This window comes from Manis javanica, chromosome 1 (genome assembly GCF_040802235.1).
Source record: "Manis javanica isolate MJ-LG chromosome 1, MJ_LKY, whole genome shotgun sequence".
Lineage (NCBI taxonomy): Eukaryota > Metazoa > Chordata > Mammalia > Pholidota > Manidae > Manis > Manis javanica.
In genome coordinates, this window is record NC_133156.1 from 165429540 (window position 1) to 165450419 (window position 20880).

At 45.8% G+C, this 20880-nt stretch overlaps 1 protein-coding gene across 2 annotated transcripts in view; it reads left to right on the top strand.

Annotated features, from left to right (window-relative positions):
• Nucleotides 1-16262, top strand: part of LOC108386755 (two pore channel protein 2-like) — a 35850-nt gene extending 19588 nt beyond the window's left edge. Inside the window, exons 10-19 of one of the 2 annotated variants that reach the window (XM_037002169.2) lie at nt 3977-4121; nt 5567-5752; nt 6759-6823; nt 7630-7717; nt 8597-8666; nt 10680-10899; nt 11059-11149; nt 12884-12997; nt 13205-13329; nt 13990-14262. In XM_037002169.2, coding sequence (XP_036858064.2) covers nt 3977-4121; nt 5567-5752; nt 6759-6823; nt 7630-7717; nt 8597-8666; nt 10680-10899; nt 11059-11149; nt 12884-12997; nt 13205-13329; nt 13990-14048 — 1163 coding nt within the window. In that variant the 3' untranslated portion in view covers nt 14049-14262. Of the gene's footprint in view, nt 1-3976; nt 4122-5566; nt 5753-6758; nt 6824-7629; nt 7718-8596; nt 8667-10679; nt 10900-11058; nt 11150-12883; nt 12998-13204; nt 13330-13989 lie in introns of both variants that reach the window. The other variant, XM_037002168.2, reaches the window with a different exon arrangement.
• The last annotated feature ends 4618 nt before the right edge of the window (nt 16263-20880 follow it).

Below are 20880 nucleotides of genomic sequence, written 5' to 3' on the forward strand. Positions count from 1 at the left end.
TGTGAGACTATTCCAGCCATTTTAGCTTCTTTGGATAAAAGATTTGCATAAGCTAAAATGCTATATTTCAAGTTTGTATTTATACTGGATAAAGTCAGGAAAAAGATATGAAGCCACATCTTAAACTCTAAGTCACAGAACAGTTTATTTGTTTTCCTTTATTAGGAGCATTAAATACATTTAGATTAAAATTTTAAATTATTTTAACTTGACTTATGAAGTAATTTTATGAGATTTTAATTTTTGATTAAAACTTTTTAGATTAAAAAAATTTAACCAGATCTTTAAAAGGTATCTTTTTACTAAAAAAGGTAGAAAACTTGTTTTACTACTGATTGTAGCATATTGTTTGTTAATTTGCATGTTTTTTCTTTATTTTTCCTAACTAGGTAGAGACTCCAAGAATATTAAACCAAGTTAGAATTCCCTGGTTCCCATCTGATTTTCTTAATATATTAAGAGTATAAAAATTCTATTTAAATTGATGTTTTGTTGTTTTACATAGTTTTTACTTGTGGGGCCAGGCTTTATAAACCAATATGTTAATTCAGGGTTTTGTCTGGAAGGTACCTGTGTCAGGGAGAGAATCATTTCATGACCGAGTTCACATAACACTGGTTGAGCATTTTTAATACTTCGATGCAAACTGCGAGTTTGTCGCAGATTTTTGTTAAAAGAAAAGAAGGTGGTCATTGAGCTTGGAATTCCCTTTCTATCTTAGTGATTGTTTTCCTTTGTAATGTTTGGTTTATTTTTTAAAAGGATAGCATTATTTAAAGCATACAGAAGTTTTCCTTGATTTCAAATTTTGAGAGAATCTTTAAGTCTCCATTGAGAATTTAAGGAATGGATAATGTTCACCTCAAAACTATTAAATTAACCATTTATTGAGAAACTGTTCCCTTTTGTATGAGCTTTTTAGGGCTGCCATCACAAGGTGATTAGTAGGTGGTTTAAATGGCAGATATTTATTTTCTCACAGTGCTGGAGGCTGGAAGTCTGACATCAGGGTGCCCGCAGGGTTGGCCTCTCTCCTTGGTCTGTAAATGACCGTCTTTTCTCTGCTCTAGGCATCTGTGTCCTATCTTCTTTTAAGGATCCTGGCCATATTGGATTAGGGCCCACCCTAATGACCTCATTTTAACTTAATTACGTCTCCAGAGACTGCCGTCTCCAAATATGGTCAGACTCTGAAGCCCTGGGAGTTAAGATGTCAACATACTAATTTTGAGGGACACAGTTCAGCCATGACTCCTGCTTGGCTGGTTCTGGCCATAGATTTTGCCCTGCTCTGGGGCCTTCTCCTACCTATGGTTTACCTTCCCCCACCCCTCCACACATCTAATCTCTGAAGCCCTGAGTCCTATTAATATTCTCAGCCGATCAGTCTCCATCTTGAATATTACTGTGGGGGGAGGCAGCTGCAATGTTCTAGCTCATCCGCTGCAGACTTCGCTGCCTCTGCAGCTGTGACTCTGCTAGTCTAAGACTCTGAAGCCACAGGATGACACTCCTTCCATGCCCCAGACAAAACTCGTACCTACATGATTCTCTTGCTTTCTAAGGGCCCTGTAGATGTTCAGCACAAACAGCTCAGGACCTCCTGAGCAGGTTAGCAGCAGGCGGAGGAGGCCGCCAGGTGCCCCAGAGACACACCCATGGGGACTGTGATCTCTGCCAGCTCACGATTGGAGTCAGCAAGAGGTCTGGGTCCTCAGCCCTTAGGCCTGCTGAGTTTGTCACCTGAGTTGTGATCTTATTTGTAAATTAAATGAGACCAAGACTCATTTAGTTTGAGAAAAGGAATCCATCAGTAGAGCTCCATAGATGTGACCAGAAGACTGTGCCGGGATATATTGATCTACAGACTTCCAGGATTTTACCTTTTACCAAACAACCTTGTCACTTAAATAATGTTACCAGGGAAACAACAGTTGTAAAGAAGACAGCCAGTCTGATTGGTTGGCTTTTAGAGATCATAGGACAAAGCAGTAATTTCTAAGGTCTGCATGTCTAAAAGACTCCTTTGTTCAATGAATACTTTCAAAGACCATTTTAATAACAGAAAGCTGGACCGAATTACAAGCTTCACACCAGTCTCCTCTCTGTGTGGACAGGAATAGCAGTAATTCTGTGAGCACTGTCACTGCCCCTTTGATCAGCAGCCGTGAGCATTTGTGGTTTCCAAGGCCAAACACTGGAAGTGTTAAACCAAGGAACACAAGTTTACAAGAATGGACAGAAAAGGGCTGACTAGAATTAGCAAGAGAATATGTAACAAGTAATGTATCTACAACAAGGGTTGGCACACTGTGGTCAGTGGGTGAAATATGGCCCACTGCCTGTTTTTGTAAATAAAGTTTTATTGGAGCACAGCCATGCTCATCTATGTATCCTTATGGCTGCTTTCATGCTATAATGGCAGAATTGCTTAGTTGAAATGGAGACCATGTGGCCTACAAAGCTTAACATATTTACTATCTGGACCTTTACAGAAAAAGTTTGCCAACCTCTGATCTCCAATATCAGATGGATCCAACTTTGTTCTTAACACAAAATGATAGTTTTGATTCTCTTTGGCTTTTCTTGTTCAACTGAACCTTCTGGATTAAAAGATGTGATCCCAGTGAGACTGATGGATTCTCTGCTGGTGGAGGTTTTAAATGAACAAGGTTTGGGTCACCCTGAACCCTTCTTATGCCAGTGTCTCCCTAACCCCAGTGGTGGAGTGCACATCGCTCAGGTCCCTGGATCCAAGCTCCCATGTCACCTAATTCTCTGAGGCGTCCAGCTGAGAGGGTATATATCTTCCTTCTAACTCCAAAGACCCAGTTCATCTAACCTGATGGACTCCTGTCCTTTCATGTTCCTAGGACCACCCACCAGTTAGGGAAAGTACGCTCGATGAATGCTGACTATCGCTGGAGACTTTGTCTCATTGAGCTCCTCACTCAGGCGGGGCCACACCTCCGAGAACACTGAGGCTTCTGGGCTGGGTGTCTGTTGACAGCAGCGCTGTATCCTTTCTGGCACAGACCACACTGTGCTGACACCTGTAGGACCATGATTCATGACTTACTTCCCAAACCTGACCTGGAGACCTGACATGTGCCAGGCCCTCTAAATGGGAAGCTCTCAAGGACTGAAAAGCTCCTGCCTGTCTTGGGCAGTCGTCTCAGCTGATACGCACCTGCAATTTATTTCAGCCACTTTCTTTGAAGTTTCCAAACTTCATCTTAGCTCCTAAATCTCAACTTAGTTTTCAGAAAAGTAGCAACACTCTTTGCACATTCTGATTTCATCCACTGATGTGATAGTTCAAGTTCATGCATATACAGGTTTAGAACCCGTCCAGTTGAGTCATGGTCAGCACCCAGCCTGCCTGGTGGGGAGGAGGTGCCCTGCTGGCTGGGTATTCAGCGGGGCTGCTGGGTATCAGACGGCACCCACTCAGCAGTTGGGAGGTTCCAGCTGGTCAAGAAAGTGCCTACTGTGCTCTGGCTAGTGGTGGGCTGACATGATGTGGAAGCTCTGGGTTGGAGTGAGTCCCTGAGAAGGGGCAGAAGGGACTGTGGTAGAGAAGAGGGTTGGGGCTCAAGAGGCAGGGTGTGGATCATTTCTGCCCTGGAGGCTTCATGGAGCGGAAGGGGAGGTGGGGTGGGGCTGGAAAGGCATTCAGGCAGACACTGCAAGCAGCCATGGTCCGTGTAAGGCCAAAAGCGGGTGGAAGACAGGAAATGAGGTGGTGGCATCTGTAAACTAGCAACATGTCATGCTTGGGTTGGCCGAGGGTCTGTGAGGACAGGTGGGAGGCTTGCCACTCGCTGACTCCTTGGCCTTGGGCTTTCACCGTTTTAGGCTTCAGGTCTTTTTACCTGTGAAATGCAGATCCAAGAGTCTGTGCTGACCTGGCTTCACCCTTTGAATCTTAATGTCACAGTGGCGATGTATTTTAGGGACATTTTTTTCACTGCAGACAAAATGAACTTTCTACGCCTGGCTGACCTCCTCAACATTCAGGTGGTCACTGTCAACATCAAGAGACACCCGCTGGAAGCTTGGATGCCTCAGCTGTACCAGTCGTCCGCAAGCCTCTGGGTACAGAAGGTGGTTCGGCACAGGCAAGTGGGATGGAGCCAATTTTTTCTCAAGTGGCTTTAGAAACAGGGTAATCCGTTAAAGCTAGACCGAATATGTTTTATCACCGAAGCTACAAATCAGCTGCTTGCTCCATCGGGGTCCTTGATTTCTCAGGGAGGCTTGGAAAGCATTCTAGAGATGCTATGTCTGACTTTAGCCAAAAAGACAGGCTTCTAGAATATGCTTCCTTCTGCAATGTTTCCTAAGATGCTCTAGGGCTACAGACTGAATGTGCTCTCGGAGCCAGAGAAGCGGGTCACTCTCTGAATTCAGGAGGTTCCAGCCCCAGAGTCTAGAGTCTGGGACATTGATGTCAAATATGGCCCTCTGACTCTGTAAACCATATGGGCAGAACTCACGCGTTAGAGTTCCTGGAATGACTGGTAAGAAGGCCAAGTAATTATTTTGTTCTCAAGTAGACAGACTCCAGGAAGAGTGATTTATCCTGGTTGGAGATCTTATTTTTAACAGGCATGGCCTGTAATACCTTGGTCTTCAGAGGCTCATCCTCTTGCTTTATTTGAATTTAATGTTTCATGAAGTGGATGGTTCAGAAGTCCCTGGAAGAGCTCAGCTTATGATGGAGGTAAATGTCCTTTCTAGCTGCCCATATTTTATATTTATTAAAGCCCTTTATGTGGGCACCCTTCCCGTTAATCCCAACTTTGAATCATTGATGTGCTTCCTGCAGCTGGGCCCTAGAGCCCCCGGCGTCACGGAGGACTGCGGGGCAGGACCCCCTCCCCTGTCTTCCATGGTCGTGCCCTGGATTTAGCCTGGATTCTCTGGCACACGGGGCCCAGGCGCCTGAGCAGGGCAGCCTGCTCTGTGATCAAAAAGTTTAGTCAGAGCTCAGTTACAATATTTCTTCAACCATGTTCACACCAGACTTGGTGAGGAAAATGGACATGTCAGTCCCCTGGAAAGCATGTGTGCATTCAGGGTAAAGAGGTTTTCAGAAGCTTTCTTAGTTAAGGATGATAATTTTCTAGGGACAAACAGAGGTGTAACGATCCTGTGCTAAGCCCTAAACCATCTCCTCACCCCCTGATTCTGCCTAAGCTTTCATCTGATCAGGTGCTGCGTCCCCGGAGGGGGATCCATGGGATGCACGGGGAACCATGCCTCTCACACCGTCTCGCTCTGTCCTCACCTTCTCTTTGGTGCCACAGGCTGTGCCAATATCAAGGGGAAGCACAGGGATTGCAGGCCCCTGGCCATGCTGTGAACTTTCCTTACATGAGGAGTGTGTGTGTGTGTGTGTGTGTGTGTGTGTGTGTGTGTGAGTGTATGTGTGTGTGGTGGGGGGTGGGGAGCACCTTGTATTCATCACATTGGGGGGAAACACAGTCGGTCCTCTACCAGAAGGTGCTCCTTTCACTGAAATGTGGGGTGACACGATGTTATCTTTTTCTCCTTATGGCAGGGCTTTTGTCTGGGTTTATGATGTCATCATTCTAATAAATGCCATATTCATTGCTCTGGAAGAGAAAAACCCCTTCATTTCCTACGCAGAATGGGTTTTCCTTTTTCTCTACATTACTGAGATTCTCCTGAAACTGTACACGTTCGAGCCCAGAGTCTATTTTGGAAGGAAGCAGTTCTGGAACTGGTGAGCATGAGGGTTCTGGGGAGAGGGGAGAAGGGGCTTGCCCTCACAGCTCAGGGAACATAGTTTTAGTTTCCCAAGCTCCATCTGCCTCTTGAGGCATCTGATAACAACACCTTGTGGGTGGGAGGATATCTGGCTTCCTCAAAGTTATGTATGATGTCAGTTTGAACTGACTCTGGCTAAAATCAGCATCACAGATCAGGACACCTTGGGGTGGAAAGGTCCTTAGAATGTCATACCCCACCAGGCAGTTCCTTCTGCAGCTCCATAGTCTTGTTATCAGAAAACCTGGCCTGTGTGGCTGGACAATGAGAATTGTTAACAAGCTCTTTTCTGGGCTGGATGTATCTCCCATGACCTTCTTTTCTCCAGGCTGCGTACCACCTGGTTGCAAAGCATCACCTGAATGCTGTGTGTTAGGCATTGGGGGACACAAAGATACAATATGCAGGCCTGACTTAAGTAGGACCCAGCAGGGTTGGATCTCTGCAGTCATTGTTCTCAGTGCCAAGAAACTTGCTAGAATGTGATGCGGCCAAAGGGGAGCTGGTCAGTGTTGTCCAATGCTTTGGCTCCATTGTCCTTTGACACCATAGTCAGAAAGAAAAGTAAGGATGTGATGAATTTCCCTTTTAATTAAAAAGTTACAATGCGTTTAGTAAAATTAATACCAAGAAAGATTATACTATGTATTCTGAATATGTATCACAGTATTCTTATAGATATGTAGTTACTTTAGAAGACAAAGGGGTATGAATTGGCTGAAGTAAGCCCCCTACAAATTCCCATGGTTCATTGGAGCATCCAGTGAAGGATCATCAGATTGTTCAAACATAGCACTTCCGACTTTGTATCCACTGTCCTAAAAATTATGGAAATCAGTTTTATGGTTGGGTCATTGCTTGGCATGAGATACTGGCTTCAAAGTTTTCCTGGGATTCACTGTATCCTGAGGTTGGCAAGCCTTTTCCTTGATCTGTCACTGACTTTGCTTCCTCCCCATCAGGTTTGACACGCTGATCATCATTGCAGCCCTTGTGGCCACTGTGGCCACCACCACCATTCAGCCAGGTTAGAGCCGCTCACGGACGGATGCACAGCTTCACGCCCTCTAGGATCACGCATCCAATCAGTAGTTTTGGTCAAACAACTGCTGTGCACCACCAAAGCGTCTGGGAGGAAGACGAGGGGACACAAGAGAATTAGTAAAAATGCTGCATGTTCTGGAGCAGGCTGGTGACTCCCTGTGTGTGTAGCTGTATATTAGAGGTGCCATTTGTAGGCATCCATCACGGACCTGCCATCTCCTCTCCCGCACCACCCTTGGTCTGAGGGTTAACTTCCACACCTTTCCCCCTAGCACCCACTCAGGGTCCAGCTGTAGCAGGAACTTGGCTTCATTCCCTGCTCACCACCCTCTTCTCTCTACCCTCCTGTGGCCCCACCCACACATACCACCACTGCTGTGCATACTCCTTCTCATAGACAGCACCGCAGGTTGTTTAGAGAGAGTGCAGCTTCTTCCCATGACTCTGGAGTGAGTGCTGGGGAAGGGAGGGCGTGCTGAGATGTGATCTGTACAGCTGCAACCACAGTCACTTCTTGATGACCATCTGAAGTCTCCACCTAAACTCACCATTTAGCTCTAGGGCCTGCAGGACTGCCTGGGTCCCACTCTCGCCAGCGTGGTGTGGTTTGCTGGGGGAGCTAGTGATTTGGGGCGGCACTCATGTCCTCACGGTTCAGAGCCATTGTCCTGGTCTTGAAGTACGGCTGCATCTTCCCCCAGTGCCCACAGAGTCTCAGGCCTCCTTGAATAAAGGGGCAAGCCAGAGGTTCTCAGAAAATGGAATTAAATGACTGTGTCCTTTTTCTAGCAAGAAAATACAACAGTCAGCAGATACTGGACATCGTCTTGGTACTGAGAATACTGCGGCTCTTGAGGGTCATTGTCAGCATCCAGAGGTAATGATGAAGTGACAGGTCACAGCCGTGCTGGGGTGGCTGCCAGGCCTGGTGGGGACCACTCCTGCCTCGGAACTGCAGCCACACCCAGCTAGGGACCCAGAATGCAACTTGTGTGGAGGACCTGGGCTTCTCTTGCGATGGTGGGGAGCAGGGGGAGTCCGTGTAAAGGCAAGAGCTCTCAGAAGGCAGCTCCGTGAGGGCGGGGATTCGTCCCCGTGTCCCCCTGCTGCACAGCGCCTGAATAACAGTGATCATAAAGGCAACTGATGTTGTAAGTCCCTCCCACAACCCTCTGTGTAGGGCTTTGATTAGCCCTTGATCACAGGTGATGACAATGACGTTCAGAGAGGCTGAGTAACTCTCCCAGTAGTGCACAGCGAGAAAGAGGCAACCCAGGATCCTGACCCCAAAGCCTGGATAAACCCTGCCTGTTTTTGATAGGGTTCCTTTCAAAGGATGTGGGAAGATACCTCCCTCCCAGGACTGGTCTGCATCTCCAGAAGGTGATTGTATCATTTTAAGCGTCCAGGTCAGCCTTAAAACAGGCTGGACTTTGATGGAGAAAAAGGTGGGGGGAGAAAAGCTGAGAAGGCAAATGGTTTTTCAGCCTCAACACCCACCTCCTTCTTACCAGCAAAATTCTGTGATTGCCTTTCTTATGTTTTTTAAAACTGCCTTGCTTTGTTACACCTCTACACAATAACTCCCCCCTCAGCTTTGCAGATGGGCTGATCCTGACAAAATCCTAAAGGCAGACCCCTGCTGTATTCAGGGAGGGCTCAGGCCTGGGCCAGGGGCATCAGACTGGGCATGCCGGGAGGTGCTGGTCCTACATCTTGTCTACTGCCTTGTGCCTGAAACTTTGTTTTACCCTAGATTCCGGGTCATCGTGACCACCTTGATTAACATCGGCCCCGCAATGCTGACGTTTGGTGGACTTGTCTTGGTAAGGGGCTGTTCTCCTTGCTGCTCTATGTGAAATAAGCGCTGAGACATTCCTTCTTAGCAACTCTCAAGTCAGCCTTACTTTATTTACACAAGGGAAAGAAAGGGTGATGAAGGAAATGAGATTTGCTGGTTGCCAGTAGTTATTTCTATAACTCTTATTTTTGGAAATAGCAACTGTCTAGGAACATTGGGCCTCTCTCAGTGAAGGTACACTGGCTACTGTGAAGACATCACAGCTTCAGTGGGCTCACCCAGTCAGAGTTTCTTCTGCACCCTCACCCCAACCCCACCATCTGGGTGGGTGTTCCTAGCTAGCAGGTGGTCCTCAGGAATGTAGGCTTCTTCCAGCTCTTGACTCTGCTCCCCCCAGGCCTCAGATCCTTCTTGTTCTGCTGAGAAAGCCCACCTGCCCTTGAGATCCCTGATGGAAAGAACACCTGTGCCACACAAGGCTCAAGGGGGCTGGTGCCTCCCACTCAAGGGATTCTGCACCACGGATGGGGGAGCTCAAATATCAGTAGGCAGGCTGCTATGGGGTACTTATTTTTCTTTTCTGTTATAATGGTACAAAAGGCAATGAGTACAGAAGAATGAAAGGTAGACTGCAAGTCACCCATTCCCACCCCTGCTCCTCTTCCAGAGATAGCCATTATCAAGTGTTCCTCCTTACTCCTGCTGAGCATTACCGTGGGTGCACAGGCATGGCACACACAGGCAGGCACCCATCCAGCTTGTTGTTTAGGCAGATGGGATAGTCCATACAAAATGATGCACAGCTTTTCTTGGACCCGCTATCTTTGTCATATGTCCTGGAGGCACATGCTTATAGGCTCCGCTGTGGTTAAATGTGTCCCACTGATGGGGGACTCCAGAAAGCAAAAGGCCAGCCCTCTACAGACAGATGGTGAGGTGGTTTCACCTTTTTGGTTTCACCCAAGTGCTGTGGTGGAAACCATTCTCACACATGTATCTTTGTGCTTTGGTGTTCGTATCTCTTGGATACATTCCAGGAATGGAACTGCTAGGCCAAAAAAAGGTGGATGTGTTCAAAATTTGGATTGTGGAGGCAAATTGCCTTCCAAAAGATGTGCTCCTACACTCCAAAGGACAGCGTATGACAGCCTCTATGGCCATGCAGGCCTCATACCTAGGGTTTATTAAACATTTCCATGTTTTCATCTGATAGGCCAGCAAGTGTGTGACTCTGACATGTACTTCTTCAGTTATTCAGAAAGCTGGAAGTCTTTTCCATGTTCTTTTGGCTGCTTATGCTAATTTTTTGATAAACAGCCTATTTCTATCCTTGGTCCATTTTTCTATTATTTATTTTTCTTTTTAATATATGATTTATAGAAATGTTTTGCCTATTAAGGAGCAAGCTTTGGGTAAGTTGTATACAGAGCAATTATTTTTCCTTACCTGTCACTTTTTTTTCCTACATAAAGACTTTCTGTTGTGTTTTTTTGGCTGTATGTAAGTTTAAATTCATTTACATAGTCATTTTTGCCAGTCTTTTTATTTTCTAGTGCTTAGGTTTTATGTCATGTTTAGCAAGGCCTTTTCTACTCACTTTTTTTAAGTTACTTTCTGTTTTTTTACATTTGAGCCTTTGGTAACTGAAATTTATTTTGGTATAAAAAACAAGGTAAAGCTCCAACTTTAATTTTTTCCGAGAGGACTAGTTCTTATTTATTGAATATATTTTACCCACTAGCTTGCTAGCCGCTTTGTTTTGACTTTGTAAATGGAATCCATGGTAGGGACACAGAGTGGTCCAGTTGGCCAGGTCCTCCCTGTCTCCCGCCTGGGCAGCTTGGGCTTCTCTGGAAGGAGGCCGATTGGTCAGCCTCTTCCCGATGCATTTCGGGACTCTTGGCTGGGCAGCCATCCCCGGAACAAGAACATCTGCCAAATCTGCGGGGCCTTTGGCCGTGGCCAGGTGTCCACGGTCCCACATCCTGCACGCCCCACCCCCGGGGTCTGCAGGTCATGTGCCCACTGACGGTCTTAGGTGGTCTACTACGTGTTTGCTATCATCGGGATGGAAGTGTTCCATGGCAAGGTCCGGTTTTTCGGCCCAAACGCCACCACCCCTGATGCCCTGGTGTGTGGGAACCCGGCCCTAAAAGACTCGGCGTTCGCCCGAGACAAATACTGCAAGAACAACTTCAACAACCTGGCCTCCTCGTTCATCCTCCTCATGGAGCTCACGGTGGTGAACCAGTGGCACAATATCCTTTCCGAGAAGGTGGTCTGCCACAGGGGCTGCTGCTCCCCGGGGCCGGGCAGGGGTCGCTGAGAGAGACTTCCGGGAAGGGGGTGCCGTCCTGGTGTCCCTGAGCCCAGAGGACCCACCGCGGGCCTGAAGGTTTGGTTCCTTAGCCTCGGACTCCTTGCCGGCGGCTTTGCCCTGGTGACTCATCAGGCAGCGAAGCTGTACTTCATCGGCTTCCACGTCGTGGTTGTCATCCTCATTGTTAAGTGAGTTTCTCCTGCCCTGGTGGCCCCTGCAGCTCTCCTTTCTCAGAATGTGGAGGCGCTTCCACCTGCTCCCTGCTCCTCCCCAGCCCACAATGTGGGTAGGTCGCATCCCGTGCTAGGTGGGAGGGCACGGGAAGGAAGAGGTCTTACCTCTGTTCACAGCTGTTTTGCCATAGTGTCTGCCAGCACTGTGCACGTGGGCATATGGTACCCGTCTCAGCCTCAGAAGGTGTTTGGGTCAGGACTCGGGTCGTGGCCAGGCCGCCTCCCCTTCCCCACTGGGGCGGGCCCACCATGAAGGCCTCCCTGAGAATGCTGTCCACCCTTCTCTGCATGGAGCCTTCACTGTCCCTGCAGAGGAAGAAGGGCAGTGTGCCCTTGGGTCACTGGTTCCAGTTCTGTCCTGACCCCTCCCAGTGGAGGACTCAGTATTTGAAAGTGGCTGTGACATCTCACTTCTCCAAAGGGCTTCCGGTCCAGCTTCACAGTCCCTGATTCTAGGTCCCTGGTTCTCATGGGACCAGAACCTGAGTACCCAGACCCCTGGGATTCTCTCCCAGAGCCGTGTTCTGGCTGTCATACCCCTCTCAGCGCCTGGGGCCCACAGTTACTGGGGTGACAGCTCAACGCCAGTGCCTTATCACATTGGGGCTGCTTTGGTCAATAATGCCTTGGTAATGTCCTAGTCAACAGAGGGGAAGAGAGGAAACCCCACAGGTGGCTCTAATCAGGCCTGCTTGTCCTATGCAGCCTGAATGCAGTACTGATGGGAACAGAGAAACGCCTCCCTCGGGGCCACTTAAAGAGGTCTGGGTCCCAGGGCTGGGGCTGGTGGAGGCAATAATGGGAAAAGACTGCAGGGATTTTTTTTGCTCTGCTCCAGTTAAAGTGTGTAGTGCTCTGACAGCCTGGGCTCCGTGTCATCACTGTTAAGTCAAAAACAGTGAAGGGTGTGAGATTCTCCCCCACTTGCAAGCTAACAGGTTCATCTGCCACCTGTGTACACTGACAGAAAGCAGGGCACCCTGGGTCAGAGACAAAGACAGTTTATTATTTATGGCAAAAACTGCAGTCAGAGCTGGGAAGCCCTCTATCAGTTATCTGGGCCCTAAACCCCCTGAACAATCTGGTGAGCACCAGCTGGAGGGGCTACAGGGCAGGAAGGGACTCCAAAATGAGGAAACTCTGATCTCGTATCAATAGGACTGCTGGGGACCTGCCCACCCTCCCATCTGGAGACAGGGAAAGAGAGATATCTTATTATTACTTTGGAGTGTCAACAGATCGCAGGGGAGTGCAGGAGCTTTACCTCTACTCCCCTGGACTGTCTCTACAGAGGGAGGCACTGCTAAGCCTTACTATCCTGGAACATGTCTGCAGACAAACATTCCAAAATTAGCTCTTGATGCCTTTACTCAGAGGACCTAGACTGTGCAGAAACATGAAATTTTCATGAAGAATTATCTACCAATAATTAGTCTAAGCTTTCCCTTAAATAAATACCATTTTCTTTTATATGCACTGTTTAAATAGGATCTAAAGGATGGTTCCCAAATGGAAGCTGTGTCCCATCTTTGAGAGACATGTCTGTCATTTCTCTCATCTGTGTTGCCTCTTCTTTGCAACGATAAGGCTGCCTTGCTATTTGGGCTCCGACATCCCTTGGAGCCAGGATTCCCAACACCCAAACCGCTTGACCCCACCTAACACCTTGACCCTCTTACTCTTTCTCAGTATTTTCATAGCGTTCATCTTGGAAGCATTTTTTGTGGCATATTCATTAGAAAAAAGTGAAGTAGAAACTGCCATTGAGAAGAAGATTCAAGAGCTCAGAATGGGAATCCAAGAGTGAGTAGTGTGTTTCCCTTCACAGACTTTTAGAAGAGCCCAATCTTTTAGAAAGATCCTGGTCATTTGCAATCTCTAAGTGCCAATTCTCAGGGACACTGGCTGGATGAGAGCCCTGACTGTGGCTAGATGGCGACAGGGGGCCAGGGCTTGGAGGACATGGCCAAGGGACTTGACCCTGCTCATGTGGTCTCTTTGTCTTTGAAGAGAAGAAATGCAGGATGGGAAGCTCATTGATAATGTGGAATCCAAGGACAGTGGCTTTCATGGAGATGATGGAGACAACAAAAGGAAGACTTTGAAAGGGCTGTACTTTAGAATTGCATCAAAAAGTAAGTTCTAACCCAGTACAAAATTTTCTCCAAACTGTGTTCCTCACTGCAGCCAGTGAGGTGATTTTAGAATGCAGATCTGACCTTCAGTGGCTTTCCAGTCTTAAGATAAAGACGATCCCCTGCTATGGCCTCTGCAGCCCCCATGCCTGGTTTCTATCTCAGCTTCTCTTCCTTCCTTCCAGGACCCGCCATGCCTGCTGCATGTTTATTGTCAAGGGATTGTTGGGTCATCATCTGTCTTCTTTGCAGACTCAAAGCTTGGCTGCACGTGTGCAGAGCTGTGTTCTTTTTGCTTTCTGTTGTGTCCCCAGGGCCTTACAACATGCATCAGACATGGGGGCCCTCAACAACTCTGTTTAATTGCTTTATTAATTCTCAATGAATTAACAATTGGCTGAGTATATGCAAACCAACCTGAATGTCAGTTTGGGTTGGCTGGAGCACCCATGACAAAATAAATGCAGACTGAGGAGTGTGACAGATGGCAAGAGCAGTGGTCTGAGTGTGCAGCCCCAGCAGGGTGGCTGTCCTCCTCCCTCCTTCAAGGAGGACTTCTCCTTGGGCTCCAGAGCCTTCAATGGCTGAACAGCTCAGTGGGATCAGCACCAGGAAGGATGAGTGATTTCTTTCCTGACATTTTCATCCTTCCTTTCAAAGAGTGGCTCCCATGCCGAGCATCGTCTTCAACTCGGAGGCCATCCTTCAGGAAAGCCTAGCTCTACCCTGGCCGATTGCTCCCCACTGGCCCAAAGCACCAGTTTGCATGTGCCTTTCTCCTTCCTCCCAGAGTACAGGACTGTGGACACCTTGCTGCAGCAGATGTTTGAGTCTGAAATTGCCCCGGAGGATGAAACCCCTTCCTTGGATGAGATTCTGAACTTCTCACCCAGTGACATATATCCCAAGAATCCCAGTTTTGAAAACAGTGCATGATTCTGGGCTGTGGGCCCACAACTGGAAACCAAGATAAGCTGTTATCACTTGTGCATATGCTACCTAGAGAATGTGTTTCCAGGCCAGGTTCCCTTCTGTGTTCTGATAATCCTGTGAACCCATTCCACTCACCCTGAGTAGCCAGTTGAAGGGCGTGGAAACGCTGTCTCTGTATGCCCCGCCTGGGGTCATTCTGAAGTCTGATTGTGGAAGTCAGGAGAGGAAAGGAAGAGATTGAGAGGAGCATTTATCATACACATTTTAAGTACATGTGCAGAGTCCTTTCCATGGGCATATAAAAGCTTTTCATTTATTTTATATATTTTGCTATTCTATTAAACAAATACTGTGCTACAATGTTGCACAAATAAATTTTTAATAACTACAGTAAAAGAATACATTCTAGTATAGCAGCTTTTAGATGCAGTTTCAAAATGAAGAAAAACATGAAAATAAAATTTTGTAAAATTGTTTCTTTTTCAGGGGGAGTTTCTCAATGTTTAATTAAATTACAATTATAGCAAGACTTTTGAGTAAGTCACTCTCTGAGGTTACTTTCCCCAGCGGGAAATATCCCAGTACAGTGACATGCTCCGTATGGGAAATTAAAAAGGATTTTTAAAGTTCATTTATTTAAAAATTTTAAGTTGTGGTAAATACACATAAAGTTTACCACTGTAACCATTTCTTAGTGTATAGTTCAGTAGTTTTAAGCATATTCACATCTATATGCAACCAATCTCTGGAATTTTCCCACCAATCTCTGGAATTTTCCCACCACCCCAAATGAAACTGTGACCATTAAACTATACGCCCCTTTCGCTCCTCCCCTGGTAACTACCATCCCACCTTTTGTTTATACGAATCTGACTACTTGGATGGTAGTTGCATTCTGAGCAAGTGTAATCCTTTCCAGAGTTGTCTGGGTGTGACTCCTCGTTTTTCTGTACCTCATCATGGCCCCACCATATGGCAGGGGAGTTGGTGGGAACACATCTCCATGAGCTGAGGTCTCTGGGTGCAGTGAGGTCCGAGTCATGCTTTGAGTTATGCGTCGATACACTGACACTAGCTTGGGAGGGGCTTTGTTTCCTCCGTTCTGCAGGTGACCTCTGGTATAGGAGCAAAACCAGGGTTTTGTGCTGACTCTGGGGCTAGACTGTCTGGTTTCATACCTGGTTCCTCCCTGGCCATGCCACTTAACCTCTGTGAGCCCCATTTCCTCACCTGCATTTGACACAAATGGTACCTCCCTCCCACACCTGGTGCCTGTAGGAAAGTGACTGGTGGAATGCCGGTTTGGTGCTGTCTCAGCGTTTGCTGTTCCCAGTTTAAAACCATGCCTGGGATTGGGCATCAGTGCCTTAGAATTCCATTATCATGAAGATTCCCAGGAGGGGGACCATGCCGACCTATCTAACGGGATTTGTGGAGTCCTGCCATCCTTCTAGACCCCTCTTATTTCTTTATCTAACACTTATTATTATGTAAATAATTAAACTGAAAGTACTGAGTGGCAACTTAATTTTCTAAATTGGAAAATATGCTGGCCATTTTTTATGATGCATTGTAAAAAATTCAATACAGAAATAAGAGTAAAAAGTGGCTTTTTTCTTCCTTTTCCTCCTTCCACCCCCTTTCATTCTACACACTATCTGAGACCTCTTTCCCAGTATAACTGCTGTGTTGTTTATCCTTCTGGAACAAAATCTACTCATTTACAGCCATTATCATGCATATTATTATACACTGATTGTATTTTTCATCCTAAGTGGTAAGACATGTTCATGTATGTTCAAGAACCTGCTTTTTTCACTTACCAGTCTTTGTTTCATGTTGAGGGGTGTGTGTGTGTACATATACACAGAAATGCTGCCAAGTGTTCCATACCATTAATGTTTCATGACTTACGGAAGAATTCACTTTTTCAGGGACCTATACATTGTTACTCATGTTCAATATTAAACAATAATTGAGCAAACCTTGTTATGTATTGTTTCTGCATCTGTGAGCCTGTCAGTACAAGAGTCTGGGTCAGACTTTCTGGACCCAATTACTACTGACTTGCAGCAGCCCGCGTAGCCACCAGGGGGCCCCACCGGCCCAGCTACTGCTCACAAGTCTAGGAAGAAGGGGATTAACGGGGGGAGCTGTGACAGGGATTGCAGCCTTTCTCCGGCCTTTCAGTGAACTAGACATCCAATTTGGCAGTTTATTCCTCAGTCTCCCTGCCAGGGGGATGTGGCAACATGATTGTCCGCCCCAGGCTGTGAGCCCAACTGGGGTCCGCTCCTGGCTAGTCCTACCCTTGGGAAGTCTCCCTGCTCTGCCTCCACTTGTCGCCGGCTGGGAAATGGCAACAACCGGGACATCTTGTAGGCCTTCTGCAGAGGAGCGCAAAGTTCCTGCCAGTACAGGATTGCTCACCCCCCAATTGCAGTGGGAGACTGAAATCATTTGTCTTCTCTGACCACTGTGCACGTGGGTCCTGTTATAGCAGCTTAGCCTGCCTAAAGTCTAAGCCATCCAGAAATGGGTTTTCTGAAACATTCTGGAAAAGAACCAACAGGACAGATGGTTTGACACAAGGGGTGAAGAAAAAGGATGACCAAAGATGACAACTTTGAGGATCAGTGGCAGAGAAAGGTGTGGAGTAATAGCTTTGCAGGCCTATTTATATATTGTGCCAAATGCCCAACTATCTAGGAGCTATTTCTGATAGGTACAGGCCACGTTTGTGGTTTCCTAGGTATATCTTAGGGAAAAATAAATACTAGAGCCATTGCCTTAGACCACAGATATAAGAAAGGGGGAAAAGACATTGCTAACGGGAGTCTCTGAATGTCCTTCTTAGCTACAACTCAGAATGTGGAGCAGGGAGTCAAGAATGGGTAGGAAATGCCTTGACCCCAGATGGATACTGACTCTGAACCTAGGCTGAGTCTAGCCAATGTTTGAGCATTTAGGATGACCTGGGCCCCTTCTCAGCTCAAGAGACACAGCATGAATAAGACACAGCACTGTCCTTGGGGAAATTTGTTTCATTCATTGAGTGAACTGGAAATTTCTTTGCCCTCCCAACACTGACTTCAGTTGCATCTACTTCTGTTGCCCTTTAGACGCAGAATTTCCCTTATGCAGATAAACTGTGTAGCATGTGTGTGTGCAATTCAGACAACTAATCTATGATTAAATAATGAGGGTAGATTAAAGATGGCGGCATGAGAGGAGAGACAGAGGCTTCCCCCTAAAACTGCATACAATTAGAAAATACAGTTGGCGCAAGTAATCCTGAGAGAGCAACAGGAAAGAGGACGGCGTCAGGCTGCACACACCTGGAGAAAAGAGCAGACCTTACCAAACAGGGTAACGTACCAGAGCTGTGGCTCCGTGGGACCCGAACCCTTCCCCCACCCCAGCTCACTGGCGGGAAGAAGAGAAACGGAGCAGGGAGGGAGTGGAAGGCTTGGGACTGCTGAATACCTAGCTCTGGAGATCTGCTCAGGGAGCACAAACCTACATTTCATGGTGCTTTCATGAGACTTGCATGACTACTGGGTTGTAAAGTTAATACAGGCAGAGTTCCTGGGGAGACTGGGATTCCGGCCGCTTGTGGAAAGCAGGGATCCATATCTGGCTGCTCTGGGACAAAACCTTATACCACTGTGCCTGGCCCACTGACTCAGGCAGTGATGACAGGCACAGCAGCCGGGAGGCAGGGAACAGCTCTTTCCTCCCCCCAGGCACCAGTATCGCTCCCCTGCAACCTGTGACATTGCTTCAGGGGCTGAGCAGCTCCAGAGACTACAGCTTCTGGACATTAGAGGGTGACATATACAAACATGAAATGCCAAAGGAACCTTGTCCAGAGTAAAATTATTAATACAACTCCCGAGAAAGATTTAAATGATATGGACCTCGTGACTCTTCCTGAAAGGGAGTTCAAAATAAAAATCATCAACATTCTAATAGAGGTACGGAAAGACATCCAAGAACTCAGGAATGAATTCAGGTCGGAGATTCAATCATTGAAGAGTACGATGGAGGGTATTAAAAGCTGGTTGGATACGGTGGAGGAGATAATAAATGAAATAGAAACTAGAGAAGAGGAATACAAAGAAGCTGAGGCACAGAGAGAAAAAAGGATCTCTAAGAATGAAAGAATATTGAGAGAACTGTGTGACCAATCTAAGTGGAACAATATTCACATTATAGGGATACCAGAAGAAGAGAGAAAGGGACAGAAAGTGTCTTTGAGGAGGTAGTTGCTGAAAACTTCCCCAATCTGGGAAAGGACATAGTCTCTCAGGCCATGGAGATCCACAGATCTCCCAACACAAGGGACCCAAGGAAGACAACACCAAGGCACATAGTAATTAAAATGGGAAAGATCAAGGATAAGGACAGAGTGCTAAAAGCAGCCAGAGGCAGAAATAAGATCACATACAAAGGAAAGCCCATCAGGCTAACATCAGACTTCTCAGCAGAAACCTTACAGGCCAGAAGGGAGTGGCATGATGTATTTAATGCCATGAAGCAGAAGGGCCTGGAACCAAGATTACTTTATCCAGCAAGATTATCATTTAAATTTGAAGGAGGGATTAAACAATATCCAGATAAGCAAAAGCTGAGAGAATTTACCTCCCACAAACCATCTCTACAGTCTATTTTGGAAGGACTGCTATAGATGGAAGTGTTCCTAAGGTTGAATAGCTGTCACCAGAGGTAATAAAACCACAGTAAAGAAAGTAGAACAGCTAATTACTAAGCAAATGCAAAATTAAATTAACTATCCCCAAAGTCAATCAAGGGATAGACAAAAAGTACAGAATTTGATATCTAATATATAAAGAATGAAGGAGGAAGAGAAAGGAGGAAAAATAGAAAAGAACCTTTAGATTGTGTTTGTAACAGCATACTAAGTGAGTTAAGTTAGACTCTTAGATAGTAGAGAAAGTAACCTGGAACCTTTGGTAACCACGAATCTAAAGCCTGAAATGGCAATAAGTACATACCTATTGATAATCACCCTAAGTGTAAATGGACTGAATGTACCAATTAAAAGACACAGAGTCACTGAATGGATAAAAAAACAAGACCCACCTATATGCTGCTTACAAGAGACTCACCTCAAACCCAAAGACATGCACAGACTAAAAGTCAAGGGATGGAAAAAGATATTTCATGCAAATAGGGAGAAAAAAGCAGGTGTTGCAGTACTAGTATCAGACAAAATAGACTTCAAAACAAAGACAGTAACAAGAGATAAAGAAGGACATTACATAATGATAAAGGGCTCAGTCCAACAAGAGGATATAACCATTATAAATATATATGTACCCAACACAGGAGCACCAGCATATGTGAAACAAATACTAACAGAACTAAAGGAGGAAATAGAATGCAATGCATTCATTTTAGGAGACTTCAACACACCATTCACTCCAAATGACAGATCCACCAGACAGAAAATAAGGACACAGAGGCACTGAACAACACACTAGAACAGATGGACCTAACAGACATCTATAGAACTCTACACACAAAAGCAACAGGATATACATTCTTCTCAAGTGCACATGGAACATTCTCCAGAATAGACCACATACTAGGCCACAAAAAGAGCCTCAGTAAATTCAAAAAGACTGAAATTCTACCAACCAACTTTACAGACCACAAAGGTATAAAACTGGAAATAAATTGTACAAAGAAAGCAAAAAGGCTCACAAACACATGGAGGCTTAACAACATGCTCCTAAATAGTCAATGGATCAATGACCAAATTAAATGGAGATCCAGCAATATATGGAAACAAATGACAACAACACAAAGTCCCAACTTCTGTGGGACGCAGCAAAAGCAGTCTTAAGAGCTTTTATAGCAGGTGTTGCATATAGCAGCAATCCAGTATATAGCAATCCAGGCATATTTAAAGGAAGAACAAACCCAAATGAATAGTCTAATGTCACAATTATCAAAATTGGAAAAAGAAGACCAAATGAGGCCTAAAGTCAGCAGAAGGAGGGACATAATAAAGATCAGAGAAGAAATAAATAAAATTGAGAAGAAAAAAACAATAGAAAAAATCAATGAAACCAAGAGCTGGTTCTTTGAGAAAATAAACAAAATAGATAAGCCTCTAGCCAGACTTATTAAGAGAAAAGGAGAATCAACACACATCAAGAGAATCAGAAATGAGAAAGGAAACATCACAACGGACCCAACAGAAATACGAAGAATTATTAGAGACTACGACGAAAACCTATATGCTAAGAAACTGGAAAACCTAGAAGACATGGACAACTTCCTTCAAAAATACAACCTTCCAAGACTGACCAAGGAAGAAACACAAAATCAACACAAACCAATTACCAGCGAAGAAATTGAAGCGGTAATCAAAAAACTACCCAAGAACAAAACCCCCGGGCCAGATGGATTTACCTCGGAATTTTATCAGACATACAAAGAAGATATAATACCCATTTTCCTTAAAATTTTCCAAAAAATAGAAGAGGAGGGAATACTCCCAAACTCATTCTATGAAGCCAACATCACCCTAATACCAAAACCAGACAAAGACTCAACCAAAAAAGAAAATTACAGACCAATATCCCT